The 15,285-nt window shown below is 42.9% G+C and overlaps 2 protein-coding genes across 3 annotated transcripts in view; one reads left to right on the top strand and one right to left on the bottom strand.

Moving 5' to 3' along the window:
- GRID2 (glutamate ionotropic receptor delta type subunit 2) overlaps positions 1-15,285 on the top strand; it is a 730,540-nt gene that overhangs the window by 28,102 nt on the left and 687,153 nt on the right. The gene's annotated exons all lie outside the window — the stretch shown is intronic.
- On the bottom strand, positions 11,088-12,926 carry LOC147415660 (uncharacterized). Its single transcript, XM_086463751.1, has one exon. It carries the CDS (start codon positions 12,924-12,926, stop codon positions 11,130-11,132), a length of 1,797 nt encoding a protein of 598 aa, XP_086319877.1. The 3' UTR covers positions 11,088-11,129.

The raw sequence follows: 15,285 nt of genomic DNA, 5'->3' as shown, positions 1-15,285 counted from the left end.
GCACACAGTGGAACCTAAACCATAGCTGAGTAGACTTGCATGGGACCTAGACTTGGTCTGACAATATGGATATTGGGCTTGTTACATGTCAACTCAGTTTGCAATCTGGGTCGTGAGAGGAGGAATAAGGTTGCATATGACAGGCTTTCAGCAGCCAGTCTGGCTTATGCACAGGCAGGATGTTCAGGTCTGCTTTCAGGCATTCAGAGCTCTCCCACCTGATCTCATCTGACCCAAGTCATGAGGAAGTACTCTAGGAAATGGGAGGGCTCACCTTTGCTGTGGACTTAACATAAGCCATGGATTTACACCAACATTTATGGTGCTGGCAGAAATGGAGTTGGGCTTGTCCTGGTTTGTAACCCAGACAGATACATTCCCAGCACTAACAGTATCTTATATATTCTCTGCAGGTTTCAGGGGTTTAATTTTGCTCTGACTGAACTTAGTAATCAAACTCTCCTTCAGTTGTAAGGTGGAGTGAGAAGAGAACTGGAGGATATACATTTTCATATGTGGTTCTAATTGCTGTTTGGATATTTCCATTACCAGTAGCTTTACCATTCTTAGTTGCATGTTACAAGTAAGAATAACACATTCACATTCTATAGAACAGAACTTAAAAATATTTGATTCTTTCTAGTCACCAGTCACCTTTGTCAAAGTGTCTGTGAGATGATTACATTTTTTAGTGGAAACAGGACAATTTTTAAATCTTAATTTGAAAACTTCATTTCTGCTTGCTTATTTGAGGTAAATCTGGCTAGAAGTTAATCTATGAATGACACATTTTTCTGAATCAGGGACCATTTTATAGTACATTCAGAGGAGCCCAGACAACAGGATTTAACTATTGCATTTATAGTAGAATACACCTGATTATTTACTTTTATGGTAGTAGAAATCTGGACTAACTCTATAGAATGCTATTAAACCAGTGAACAGTTGTAGTTACTGGAATTAGTAGTAGTGCTGTAGCACTTGGAGACTCTGGTCTTTACCAAGGATTCTACTATGTTACTACTAAACTGGTAAAGAACAAAGATGAATTGAAATTTTAAAGTGCCTACAGTGTGAATACAAGACAAGACCACAGCTGGATGTAGGCAGTTACATCCGCACAGATACTGTTGGACTGGATTAGTCAGCTTTGTAGGCAGTCCCAGAAACATACATTACTGTAAGAAGGGTGAGGAGAAACTGATCCACCCCACCCCCCAAAGAAAAAGTTTTGTAGTTTTTTTTTGTTGTTGTTGGCTGAGTGTCAATGAAGCATCAGAACTGACAGTCATTGTTAGTATCTCTTGAGTTATTGGTAACAAAGGATGACTAAGTTGGAAAGATTACACCAAAATGCTGTCTTTTAAACTTACAGAGAAAATGGAAGTATGTGTTTCACTACAAATGACCTTATGACCTTTTATAATCAGTGATTGTCAAGATCAAGTAAGCACCACTGATGTGGGTATTGCTTCTTTCCTGCTGTTATCTGGATTGTCAAAATTGAAAGAAAGAAAGGCAATGCTACAGTGTCCTCTGAACTGACATTAGTGTGAACAGAGATGCTCACACATGGACGACTGAACGCTTTCTCTTTGAGAGATGCTGTTTTCCCAACAACTACTTTTATCCATTTGTTGTGGTTTAACCCCAGCCAGCAACTCAGTCCCACACAGCCACCCACTCACTCCCCACCGGTGGGATGGGGGAGAGAATCAGAAAGGTGAAAGTGAGAAAACTCGTGGGTTGAGATAAAGACGGTTTAACAGGTAAAGCAAAAGCCGCACATACAAGCAAAACAAAACAAGGAATTCATTCACCACTTCTCATCGGCAGGCGGGTGTTCAGCCATCTCCAGGAAAGCAGGGCTCCATCACACCTAATGGTGACTTGGGAAAACAAACATCATCACGCTGTCTCCCCCTTTCCTCCTTACCCCAGCTTTATATGCTGAACATGATGTCATATGGACGGGGATATCCCTGTGGTCAATTGGGGTCAGCTGTCCCAGCTGTGTCCCCTCCCATCTCCTTGTGCACCCCGAGCCTACTTGCTGGCAGGGTGGGGTGAGAGGCAGAAAAGGCTGTGACTTCGCAAGCCCTCCTCAGCAGTAACTAAAACATCCCTGTGCTGTCAACACTGTTTCTAGTGCAAATCCAAAACACAGCCCCAGACTACCTACTGTGAAGAAAATTAACTCTATCCCAGCCAAAACCAGCGCACCATTAAAAGTCTCAAAAGTAATTTTAAACCATACATCAGTGCTCCCCAAATGAAACTGCAGGAGTTTTATAAGGGCGCTGAGCCTCAGGCTCCTCTCAAATTCATTGCCTTGGAAGGTTATTGTGCTCTTTCAGTTTTGTCAGATATGCCCACCCACCCAAATCCATCTCCCAAGCATGTGTACGTGTGTGTTTGCCTTTTTTTTCTCAAGTAATGTTTTCCAGAATGTCAGTATCAAATAGTAAAGAGATTATTTTGACAGAAGCTTGGGGATGCTGTGACTGGAAGGGGCATGTCCTTCACAGTCAAATTATGGAAACTTTACCTTCAAACCATGTTCTCCTGGAGGCAGGCCAAGAAGAAGGCAGTGCTTTACGAGACAGTATGACAAAGGAATAAAATAGTGGGGAAGAAGGGATTTAGGAAATAGAGGTTGTGTGAGTATCTAGATGTGATTTTTTTTTTTTAATGTGATTTTGCTAGTTTAGTTTCTAAACTGTTTGACAATGAAAAGCTGGGAAGTAATTACTGTTAGCAGTGTTTTGTTTGTGTTTTTTTTTTGTTTTAATTAGATAAACCTGGGTTGGCTGAAGTGACTGATTTTAAGCTTCAATGAGTCTGTTAGTTTACTGCATCACTTGAAAAAAAAAAAAGGATACTAATACTGCAGTCTGTGTCAATAACCTTCCTTATAATACAGCTGTGGAGTTCAAATGAAACATGAACATGGAGAATGGAGGGTGGATTTAACACTACATGATGATTTTTTTGCCTAGAAAGAAGGATGGGACAAGCACAGGAACCTCACGTGGTGGAATAGCGTATTTTTTTCATTGTTCTTTAGTTCGACAGTCCTCTTGGAGTCTGTCAATAGGTAGTACTGAAGCATTGATTGGGATGTTTTGTTCTACTTCCCCTCACCAAAGATGACTACAAGTCCCAAGCAAAACAAAAAGCCATTATAGTAGGATCTTGGAGCACAATTGCTTATGTCCAGTAAGCCGGAACACCTTTTCTGAATTGGATGCTGGTGACATTTCCACAGGCATCTAGTCCACTGCAGTGCCAGAATTTCTGCCATTTGTCACAGGCAAATCTGCCTTGGCCTGCACAGTCCCCTGAGGCTGATGAGCCTTTCAGACATACTCAGATGGAGAACCTGGAGTCTGTGATGTTGAGTCCTTAAATTGAATTATCCTTTCCAGTGGCATTAGGTATCATTTTAGCTTTTCTTCATTATCAACTAGTAACGTAACTCCACTCTACAAGCTAGGATGAAGAAGTTACTGGCCTTGAAACAGTTCAGAAGTCTAAAGACGAGCAAAGCTGTACTCACACCTGTTTTAAAGGTCTGGACTCTGGCGGGTGGGACTTGGCAGGTGGGAAGTCATGTTCTTAGTTTAGATATATTCCTGCTAATATACATTATGAATGTTCTGGTGCCACAGAATGAATTTTTTCTTGCCACCAATGAATTTTTGCACTGTTTGGATCTGTGATACGCAAGAAAGGTCTGAGTTCCTCTTCAAAATTTTTTTCTTTTTTAATTAAAAATTCAGACCTTGATGTACTGCGGAACTGCTTGACTGTGAAACTCTGAGGTACCCGTTCCTTTTTTGCACTTTAATTATGCCGAGCTGTTATCTATAGTTTTATCCTTTATAAGCTTCTTGGGGTAAAGGTCTTTGTTACTTATTTTACTGCAGGTAGTACAATTGGCTAAAAAAGCACTGACATAAAGATGTTATTCAAGTAACATTTGAATAACTGTGAAAGGAACCAAATGTTAATCTTTTGAAAATTTTCTTATTGTTTAATTAAAGCACTAGGGATAGAAAAAAAAGGAAGAAGCTGTCTCTGTTATGAATTCACTACTTTGTCTCCATTTGGAGGAATGAAACAGCATTTTGTTCACATCTGAAATATCCAGCAAATTAAGTAAACCCAAATCATAAAGATTAGTGCAATCAGGAAAATCTAAGTCTCTAATTAAACAGAAACACTTGCTGGTTTAGAATAAATCAGTGTCTCAGGCCACCTTTGTGGGCAGTGAAACTAAAACGTAACTCGTCGATCTATTTCTTCCTCTTTGTTATTAGCTATAGTTTTCCTCCCTTCATTCTGGTTGTCTTCCTCCCCACAAGCTGCTAATGCAGGTGCAGTTGGTTGATGATTTCTATTAGAAATGTTATTCAGCACTGCTCTGCTGCTTTTTGGAACAAATGAAAGGTTCCACTTGGTCTCCAATGTTTAGCTCTGTGATCCTGTCATAACAGTGTCCTCAACTGCTACAGTGTGGTTGTCATCTAAAAGAAAATACTACCAACTTCAAAGCAAATGATACCAAAGTACTTTAAGTCAGAGCTGATGTAAGAGGTAGATACTGACACTAGAGGGTTCTGGCTTGAACACCGAAGCAACAAGAATTACACATAGCTCCCTAATTGGAAGACTTGTACAATGAAGAGAGGACAGGCTATTCTGGTAGTTTTCTAGGCTTAGTGCTGATTTGTTTTATCTGGCTAAAGCTTTTTAGTAGGAGTCCGAGTAAGCTGGCTGTCTGAACAGGATGATTAGACCCTATGCCTGGGATATTTTTCTGCCTATGTCCTCTCATTCACTCTGAAGGAAAATGCCAATTGATAATTTTCAGTTTGTTTTTGGTAAATGGCTGTCTGTGTACGTGATAAGCAAAAAATTCTGAGAGAGTATTTAAAGAAGGTACGGTAAACCTCTGTATTTTGATGAATTCAAAATTTGAGAGAAAAGCAAAAACGAGAGGAAGATATTTAGACTGAACAGACTCATTTAGCATGGGGAAAAAACAAATAGGAAAACAGAGTTGTATAGGCAAGCAGGGAAGCATACGGAGAAATTTAATCTCTACTGTCCAAAGACCAGTCAATGGAGGGAGCAGATAAGAGCCATGGTCACTTCAGCAGAATTAAGAAGATGGTATCTTTCAGTGCAAGAGTTTGTATGGAGGCAAATGATTACACACACGAGAATCATGTTTTCTTCTTAATAAACAAAGTTCACAGGAGCTTTCTAAAGGCAGCATGTAGACAGTGGCTGGCCTTTTTTTTTTTTTTTAACTTGTCTGCATAACCTGTGCCGTGAACCCCTTCTCCTTCAAGCAGTAGATCTGCCTTTCCTGAAGGAGCAACAGGAGCTGAACCTCAATCTGTCAAATGCAGATAGACCCATTAGTCATTTATTTTGTGTGGTGACTCACTAGATGACCCAGTCTTACCTTTTCACGCTCATCTTGCACAGCAAATTAAAACTGAGTCTGTTAGCCAGGAGCAAAATGAGACTGAAAGCTGCTGACAGGCTTTCCTTTCAATTAAGCCTTAAAGTTTATCAGCTGACTTCAGCCCTGCCTTTCTGAAGGTGGATTTGAAGATGCAAATCTGGAATGTTTCTCCTTCTGATAGCTGCAAACCAGAGCTATAGTGACCTTTCAGGTAAAAAAAAAAAAAAAAAAGTTTTTTCACATACCTGTTGAAATGCACTATAGTTCTGTTGTAGAAACTTTTGAATTACTGGACACCACATTTCGTTTACTCGTAACGATCTTGATTAGAATAGCCGCAGTACTGGGATATCTCTCTAAGGGTAACCTAATGATATGGAGATGCAATGATTGCTGCTTGATCAGGGTAGAATAAGTCTATGCTCTGCTCCGCGGCACAGCAGCTCCCTGGTGCTGTGCTACTAAATGTTGTTTAACCAGATGATAAATAAGCATGCAGTTCTGAATCCTGATCCCTTTTAATGCAGCAGATTAAAATGGGAAGTAAAAAATTGTGGTAAATCTCAGTTTTAAATTTTAAGTTTTGTGTCGCTTTTCAGTCAGGGCCTCTTTCATCCACCAGGAGTGAAAATTTATTTATTTATTTATAGTTTTACAAATGTTTTCTATTGTGTCATATTCCTTTTTGATTTGAGGGGTGACCTTAGACTTTTTCTTTTCAAGCATTTCTTCATTGTTTGCTTTGATTTTGAATTTCCTGTGAGGATTTAAGAAAATCTTCAGGGACAAGGTTAGCTATAACATGAGAGAACATATTTTGTGTTTCAGCTGTTCTTTCTAGCTCTTAACAGATGGGGTAGAGCTGCAGGTCAGATGCAAATAACACGATATTGCTGTTTAAATCTGCTAAATATCTTCAGAACAGCAGCCCTTTTACCCACTTCATCCTATCCATTCTTATCTCTGATCTAAACAAGGAGAAAAACCCAAACAGCTTAGAGAATTGGTCTGAAGTCTCAAAAATGAGAACATCTATGATGTATATGTATTACAGATGACAGGTGTGATAAATAATTTTGTCCCAATCCAGGTTTTTAAACAAAGTTTCCAATTTATTAAGTGAATAGAGATAAGCAAACAGCGCTGGGTGCGCCGGGAGTCTCTGCTCTACCAGGACGCACACCGTGAAAAACAAAGCAACTTCTTTTATAGTCTAGCATTAATTACATATTCATAATAGGCATGTTCTTTTCCAACGGGCTAGCAAGACACATCGGTTCATATACACAAAAATCACACACATTAATCAGACCACCTGAGAAGGGCAGTCCTACGGTGATAAGTTCCCGGGATTCATTTACACCTCCGGTGATCACTCTTAATCTTCCTTGCATTAGTTGAATCTTCCTCCCTGAGCACAAGCCAGGGCCCCTTTTCTGATGCAAATTCCTCTTGTAAGGAGCAATCCTGTAGATGTGTCCTGGGCGTGTAGATGTGTATCCTTGATATCTGGAGCTTTGTCTTCTCGGTGTTAGGCAAGATGTTATCTATTTACCAATTTTGCTCATTGTGGTGGTTTGGTCCTGGCCAGATGCCAGTTGCCCACCAAAGCCACTCTATCACTCTCACCCCCTCAGCTGGACAGAGGAGAGAAAATATAACAACGGGCACGTGGGTCAGATAAAGACAGTTTAATGAAGCAAAAGCCGCGCGCGTAAGCAAAAGCAAAACAAAAGATCTTATTCTCTACTTCCCATCAGTCGGTGATGTCCAGCCACTTCCTGGGAAGTAGGGCTCCGGTACGCGTAGCGGTTGCTCCGGACGACAAACACGAAACAAATGTGTCCCCCTTCTTCCTGTTTTCCCCAGCTTATATTGCTGAGCAGACGTCATGTGGTATGGAATATCCCTTTGGACAGTCTGGGTCAGCTGTCCTGGCTATAGCCCCTCCCAAGTTCTTTCCCACCCCCAGCCTACTGGGGAAATGTTGGGGAAGCAGCCTTGGTGCTGTGTGAGCCCTGCTCAGCAGTAGTCAAAACACTGGTATGTTATCTAGCTGCCACTGCACAGCACGGTGAGGGCTGCATCTCAGGCAGACCTGTTACACTATCCACCCCTTATTCCATACCACTTGTGTCATGCTCAGGTACCACATAATTTAATGTACATCCTTCTTACAACTTACAATCGACACTACATACTTAAACCATCTTTATCCGCAACATAGAGATTTAACATTCTCATTAACTACCATCCCTTGTCCTTTAGCAGACAGATAGTCTTTTTCCCAGGTCTACAACTTGTGTTCCATCTGTCAAGATGAGCGTTCAGGACAGGAGAAGCACTATGTTCGATCGTTGGGCACCAGCGCCGGCTTGGTTTTGGTCATCGCTGCACTCTTCCGGTTTCTTGCAAAACTCTGTCTTCGTCACTCCAGCTCACTCCTGCTACATTACTTTCCTGCAACATACAAATTACTTCTCGGCAAAGGTTAAGTCTCCTTGGGGCATACATCGGGTCTCCCCATCGTTCCGCATTACCCACCAAGTACACCCAGGGTCCTGAGCAAAGACAATCCCACAAATGGGTTTGCCTTTTCCCATGGGGGGAGCAACCCACACTGCCTTTCCCAGCCACTTTCTTGTATGCACTACGGGGACTTTATCTCCTCCCACAGTATGCAGGGGTTTTGTTTGGGCAGAACCAGGACGGTTAGCAGATCCTCTGGTATTAACTAGCCAAGTGGCTTCTGCTAAATTTACATCCCAGTGCTTCCATGCCCCATGGCCCAATGCTTTCAACATCGTCTTTAACAGTCCATTATATCGTTCAATCTTTCCAGAAGCTTGTGGGTGGTAGGGGATGTGATACACCCACTCAATGCCATGTTTCTTCGCCCAGGTATTTGTTAGGTTATTTCGGAAATGTGTTCCATTGTCTGATTCAATTCTTTCTGGGGTGCCATGTCGCCACAAAATTTGTCTCTCGAGGCCTAAGATGGTGTTTCGGGCAGTGGCATGGTTTACAGAGTATGTTTCTAGCCAACCGGTAGTTCCTTCCACCATGGTGAGTATGTAGCACTTGCCTTGACGTGTTCGTGGCAGTGGTCCAATATAGTCAATTTGCCATATCGAAAACCCAGCCACCGCCCTCTATTCCAGGGAGATTTTACTCGTGTGGCTCGCTTGATTACAGCACATGTTTCACATTCATGAGTGACCTGTGTAATGGCCTCCATGGTCAGGTCCACCCCTCGATCACGAGCCCATCTGTATGTTGCATCTCTTCCTAAATGTCCGGATGTTTCATGGGCCCATCGAGCTACAAATAGCTCACCCTTACGCTCCCAGTCCAGGTCCACTTGAGCTACTTCAATTTTGGCAGCCTTGTCTACCTGTTCGTTGTTTTGATGTTCTTCTGTGGCACGGCTTTTGGGCATGTGAGCATCTACATGATGTACCTTTAGAGTCATGTTTTCTACCCATGCAGCAATGTCCTGCCACAGTGCAGCAGCCCAGATGGGTTTACCTCTGCGTTGCCAATTAGTCTTTTTCCACTGCTGTAACCAACCCCATAGGGCATTAGCCACCATTCAGGAATCAGTATAGAGATAGAGTACTGGCCACTTTTCTCTCTCCGCAATCTCCAGGGCTAGTTGGATAGCTTTTATTTCTGCAAACTGACTTGACTCGCCTTCTCCTTCAGCAGCCCGAATGACTTGCTGTGTGGGATTCCATACAGCAGCTTTCCACTTCCGACGGTTTCCTACCACACGACAGGATCCATTCGTAAACAAAGCATAATGCCTTTCATCTTCTGATAACTCATTATACGGTGGTGCCTCTTGGGCACGAGCCGTCTCCTCAGGCAGTGCTCCAAAATCTCTGCCTTCTGGCCAGTCCATGATTTCTTCCAGGATTCCTGGACGGTTGGGTTTTCCCAGTCAAGCTCGTTGGGTGATCAATGCTACCCACTTACTCCATGTAGTGCTGGTTGCATGATGCGTAGAAGGCATGTCTCCTTTGAACATCCAGTGTAACACAGGCAATCGTGGTGCCAAGAGGAGAGATGCTTCTGTACCAACAACTTCTGAAGCAGCTCGAACCCCCTCATATGCTGCTAGTATCTCTTTTTCAGTTGGAGTGTAGTGGGCTTCTGATCCTCGATATCCTCGGCTCCAAAACCCTAATGGTCGACCTCGGGTTTCTCCTGATGTCTTCTGCCAGAGGCTCCAGGTGAGACCATGCTCCCCAGCTGCAGTATAGAGGACATTCTGCACAGTTGGTCCTGTCCGGACAGGCCCAAGAGCTACTGCACGAGCTATTTCCTGTTTGATATGCTCAAAGGCTTGTTGTTGCTCAGAGCCCCACTCAAAACAGTTCTTTCATGTCACTTGATAGAGAGGACTCACAAGCTGACTATAACCTGGAATATACGTTCTCCAGAACCCCACAAGGCCTAGGAAAGCTTGTGTTTCCATTTTGTTAGCTGGTGGAGACATAGTTGCTATCTTATTGACCACCTCCATAGGCACATGACGGCATCCATCCTGCCACTTTATTCCTAAGAACTGAATCTCCTGTGCAGGTCCCTTAACTTTGTTTTTCTTTATGGCGAAGCCAGCCTTCAGAAGAATTTGAATTACTTTTTTTTCCTTTCTCAAACACTTCTTCTGCCTTATCACCCCACACAATGATGTCATCAATGTACTGTAGATGTTCAGGGGCATTGCCCTTTTCCAGAGCGGTTTGTATTAGTCCATGACAAATGGTAGGGCTGTGCTTCCACCCCTGGGGCAATCGATTCCAGGTATATTGGATACCCCTCCATGTGAAAGCAAACTGTGGCCTGCACTCTGCTGCCAAAGGAATTGAGAAAAATGCATTGGCAATATCAATCATAGCATACCACTTTGCTGCCTTCGACTCCAGTTCATATTGGAGCTCTAGCATATCTGGTACAGCAGCCCTCAATGGTGGTGTCACTTCGTTCAGGCCACGATAGTCTACTGTTAACCTCCACCCTCCATCAGACCTTTGCACTGGCCGTATGGGGCTATTAAAAGGCAAATGAGTCTTGCTGATGACTCCTTGGCTCTCCAGTTGATGAATCAGCTCACGGATGGGAGCCAAGGAGTCTCGGTTGGTGGGTTGGTGCGATATTGTCGTCGGTGCACTGTTCTGGTAGCAATTGGCACCTGTTGTTCTTCAACTTGCAGCAGTCCTACAACGAATAGATCCTCTGAGAGGCCAGGCAGGGTAGATAGCTGTTTCATCTTCTCGGTGTTCACAGTGGCTACACCAAAAGCCCATCGATATCCCTTTGGGTCCTTGAAATACCCTCTCTTGAGGTAGTCTATGCCAAGGATACAAGGGGCCTCTGGGCCAGTCACAATGGGGTGTTTTTCCCATTTGTCCCCTGTTAGGCTCACCTCAGCCTCCAATACAGATAATTCTTGGCATCCCCCTGTCACTCCTGAGATCCAGATGGGTTCTGTGCCCCTATACCCTGATGGCACCAACGTACATTGCGCACCAGTATCTACTAAAGCTTTGTACTTCTGTGGGTCTGATGTGCCAGGCCACCGAATCCACGCAGTCCAGTATACCCAGTCATCCCTTTCCTTCTCCTGGCCGAAGGCAGGGACCCTCTATTCCTGTTCCTCATCAGAATATTCACTGTCTGACCTTTGCATTGCCAGACCAGAAGTTCCCTCATCAGGATCAAGGGAGGTGATCTCAGTTCTTTTATGTCTGGGAGATCGTTGATTGCCTTCTTGGGTCTTTGCAGAGACCACGTTGACAGCCTTCTTGGATGATCCCTTCTTAACAGGTGTCTTCCCTCTCAGTTCACGTACACGGGCTTCCAGCTTGGAGGTGGGTTCACCATCCCACTTCCTCATGTCCTCCCCCTGGTCACGCAAGAAAAACCAGAGTGCACCACGTGGCATACGTTTAGGGCTTCCTTTCCCTCTGGCCAGCGCAGGAGAGGACTGTCTTCTTGGGGCACCCCTGACAGCTAAGGTGCTGTCCCGTAAGAATGAGGTACACAGATTTTCTTCAAAGTTTTGGAGCCAAGCAGATACTCTTTCCACAGTCACTGTATCCATATCTGGGTAATACATTGAAGCCAGGCTGCTAGAATATGACGCAGGGGCACTTTGAACCACCTTCCTCCACATGGCCCATGTGCACGGAACATCTTCTGGATCTTTGGGAACTCTATCGTTGTCTAGATCTCTATAGATGATTTCCAGCACTGCTAGTTCTCTCAGGTACTGGATGCCTTTGTCTGCAGTAGTCCACTTTCCTGGTGAGGTTGCAAGATCTTCCTTGAATGGATATCTTGCCTTTACACTTAAGAGCAGCCGTCTCCAGAGACTGCAAATTGCTGTCTCTTTTCCAATTCCTCTCTCTATTCCCCAGTCTCTAGCAAGGGATTCCAGCTGTTGGGCTTCACTACCTTCCAGCTGTTGACTGTCAGCCCCATTATCCCAGCATCGGAGCATCCAGGCAGCAATCCGCTCACCCGGTTGGCGACTGTAATCTTTCTGCAGGTCTCTAAGTTCTGATGAGGTTAAGGACCGAGTAGTTTCTGCTTCTTGTTTGATTTCTCTTACTTCTTCCTCTGATTTCCTTGTTGAAGGACCGGCTTCTTGATCGGATACTTCTTCCTCCCTTGTTAATCGAGGATATGGACCTGTTGCTTTTCTTATCCACTGTTTCTTCTTCACTACTGGGGCAATTACTGTAGTTGTTGTTGTCTGGGTTCCCATCTCAGCCATGGTGTTCTCAGATGTAGTTTGGGTCCCTGCTTCAGCCACAGTCCTCTGAAAGTATTGAACTGTGGCTTGATAGGCACAGGCCAGGCCCCAATACAGGGCTAGAATCTGCTGGGTTTCAATGGGGTAGGTAAGGCACCCTTCTATCAGGTGGTGCGTTAGTTTGCTAGGATCGCTTGCCTGTTCAGGTGTGAAGTCCCAGGTTATGGGAGGTGATAACCGTCCTAAGAATCTGCCCAAATCCTTCCACACACCCTGCCACCCAGGGACTGTCCGCCTCAGGGCACTTTTCAGTATTGCCTGACCCAAAAGCTGTCTTCTCTTATACCAGGATGATGCCAGATTCCACAGAACCCGTACCATGCCAAAAGTATTAATGAGTAATATTAAACAACTCACATAAGGGTGAATGAGAACCTTGGGAGCCTGCATAACGAAATCATCTACATCAATTTCAGGTAGGGAGAGGGAGATGGATACTTTCATCTTCTCCACGACATAGCTCCCAAAGCACAACAAGGCCATCACTACCAGGCAAGAGCACATAGCTATTATTTGAGCTAGCATGCTCCCAAGCTCCTTCATCCTCCCCACACCATAGCTTCCCCAGCACACTAAAGCTATCACTATGATACCAAAGAACATAGCAGCTGTTTCTACTAGCATGTTCCCAAGCAGAGCAAAATAAAGAGATAAGCACTGCAATTAACAAACTCCGTGACCTGCACAGGAGTTTTGCCACTTAATAGCTACTACAGCTACAGCACACTTAATGCAAAACTGCCGTTATCGTGCCCCACGTTGAGCGCCAAAAACTAGCTAAAACATCCTTGTGTGGGAAGGAAAACTCAGGGGAACAAAGACGAACACGAATCAGATAAGCACATTTCACAACAGGGAACTGATGGGCAAGGGTATTGCTCCTGGCTGCCAAGGCTACTGATGTCTCTGTTTAGCTGTGTGTAGCTTTAAGACATGGATTGCTAGGTAACACCTGTGGTAGACACCAAGATTAGTATATATTTTATTAAATTAAATTTAAAAGTTCTGAAGTAATATCGATGTTAATTTGGATCCTAGTCTATATCAGGAGTCACTGGGTGCTACTGAAATGCTAATAGGAGTGTTGTGGGAGAGAACCAGGAAGTGCTGAAAAAATGCAATTGCAAAAAGCTTTCAGCTGGAGTTTCTTTCATATCTTATTTGAACTTGCTCACACATCCAGAGTGAAAATTACTCTGTAGAAAATTTCCATGAAAGCCTTCATTTTTGTTCTGCTTAAAGAAAAAAACCCAACTCATAACGTATGGATGCAATGGCTGCTTTGTTAGGGCACAGCACACTTTAAAGTTCTGAACAAAAGCTCTTATCTAGTTGCAGGAAATGTTGCTTCTTGGAATTAGCAGGAAGACACTTCTCTTGAGGTCTGTATTTGTCCGTATGCAGATGCTGCATAAGCGTTTAGGAAAACCGCATTTGTTTGGTGTCGTTGATGACAACAAATTGTTTTTTGAGGTGTCTCCAATGTATAAGCACAAATTTCCGGTGCTGTACAGATAGCACAGGACTTCTTGCTTTTACGGGAATATTTGATGTAAGCAGTCTTGTCAAACAGATAAAAAAATGTCCAATAATGTGAAAAACTAATAGGCCTTGACTGTAGCTTGAAAAAATGCTGATCCTGATAAGGATCTAAATTGTTCATGATTCAGTTGGATCAGCAGTGAATGATTTTTTGTGTGTCTTTGGCTCCATTCCAAATCAAAGGGTTGGATTTTTGAAATTGAAGGAATTGGATTTACATGTAACATAACATTCCAGCTTATTTTGTGTTTGAGCAATCAGATGGAGATTTTTCCTAAGCTGGTAAATGTTTGAGTTGCCCAACTCAATATATCCTGCTTTTCGAGAGTGCTAACCATCTGCTTTCTGGGTTTGGGCAGAATCATTAGTCCCTTCCAGAAATGTTGACTTTAATCTTTTACTTAGTTTTTAAGCCAGCTAAATTTTTATTTACTGGAAAACTGTCCTGTAACAGTAATTGTACCAGTATTTGAAAGCCAGAATGGTAAACAGGCTGTAATACAAAAAGAAAATAAACTTAGCAGTGAAGAAGATCAAAATTGAAACTGACCTGTGCCCCAGTCCAGCAAACAAATATAGGAGAAATTGTATGAATTTTAGTAGCCTCAGGAAGTGTGGGTACGATGCTGCCCTTGTTATTTTGCCAAATGGAGAACAGTGAAAAAAAGGAATCAGGTAGTACTATGCAGAACAAGACCCTTCCAACACTGTTAAAACTATCACTTCATTATTTTAGGATGCTGTAATAATTACTCATTTCAGTTCTGTTAATGTGTAGTAGGTTGTAATGGGCCAATAAGCACTATCCTTTTTCAGGGTATTTAGAAATTTTAGAAAAGCATTTTGTATTGCTACTTTAAGTGGAACTAATCATGGAATTGGAGTTATGTTGATGGTATCATTTCCAGGCTGCCCATTGACTTTAGTGTGTATGACCCATACTAGTAAGTCTGCAAGGCAGGAACTGTGTTTGAGTTGTGGCTTGTATGTTGAAGTCATGCCAGCTATTTGCCTATGCAAGTGGAGTATGTAGATAACAGTCACACAAATAACACCCATCAGCTAATATAGCTTCAGAAGTCAAGCATTCATGATGCTAGACAAATATTCTCCTTGTGTACCTATATTAACAGTCTTTATTTATATTATGTTACTTATTTTTTTGCTGTATACAGCTTCTACCTCACAGTGCATTGGGTAGACTGAATGGATTCTGTCTGTGAGCAACATTGATACTTTACTTTTACTTTAGTGTTCAATGTGTATCCCTATATCTTATTCACTGCACTCCATTGAAATTCTTTCTGAAGTCAGAATTACTCATTTTCCTATGAGCCTTTCCACGGCACTCATTGCCATAGTATCTGGGCGCATCACAAACATTAATGAATTTATTTTCATAACAGTGACTTCTGTTGATTTCAGTCACTGTTGCAAGTGC

The sequence above is a fragment of the Leptosomus discolor genome, chromosome 4 (assembly GCF_034619465.1).
Source record: "Leptosomus discolor isolate bLepDis1 chromosome 4, bLepDis1.hap2, whole genome shotgun sequence".
NCBI classification, from domain to species: Eukaryota; Metazoa; Chordata; class Aves; order Leptosomiformes; family Leptosomidae; genus Leptosomus; species Leptosomus discolor.
Note: the sequence above shows the minus strand (reverse complement) of the source record. Positions and strands in the feature narration are given on the sequence as shown.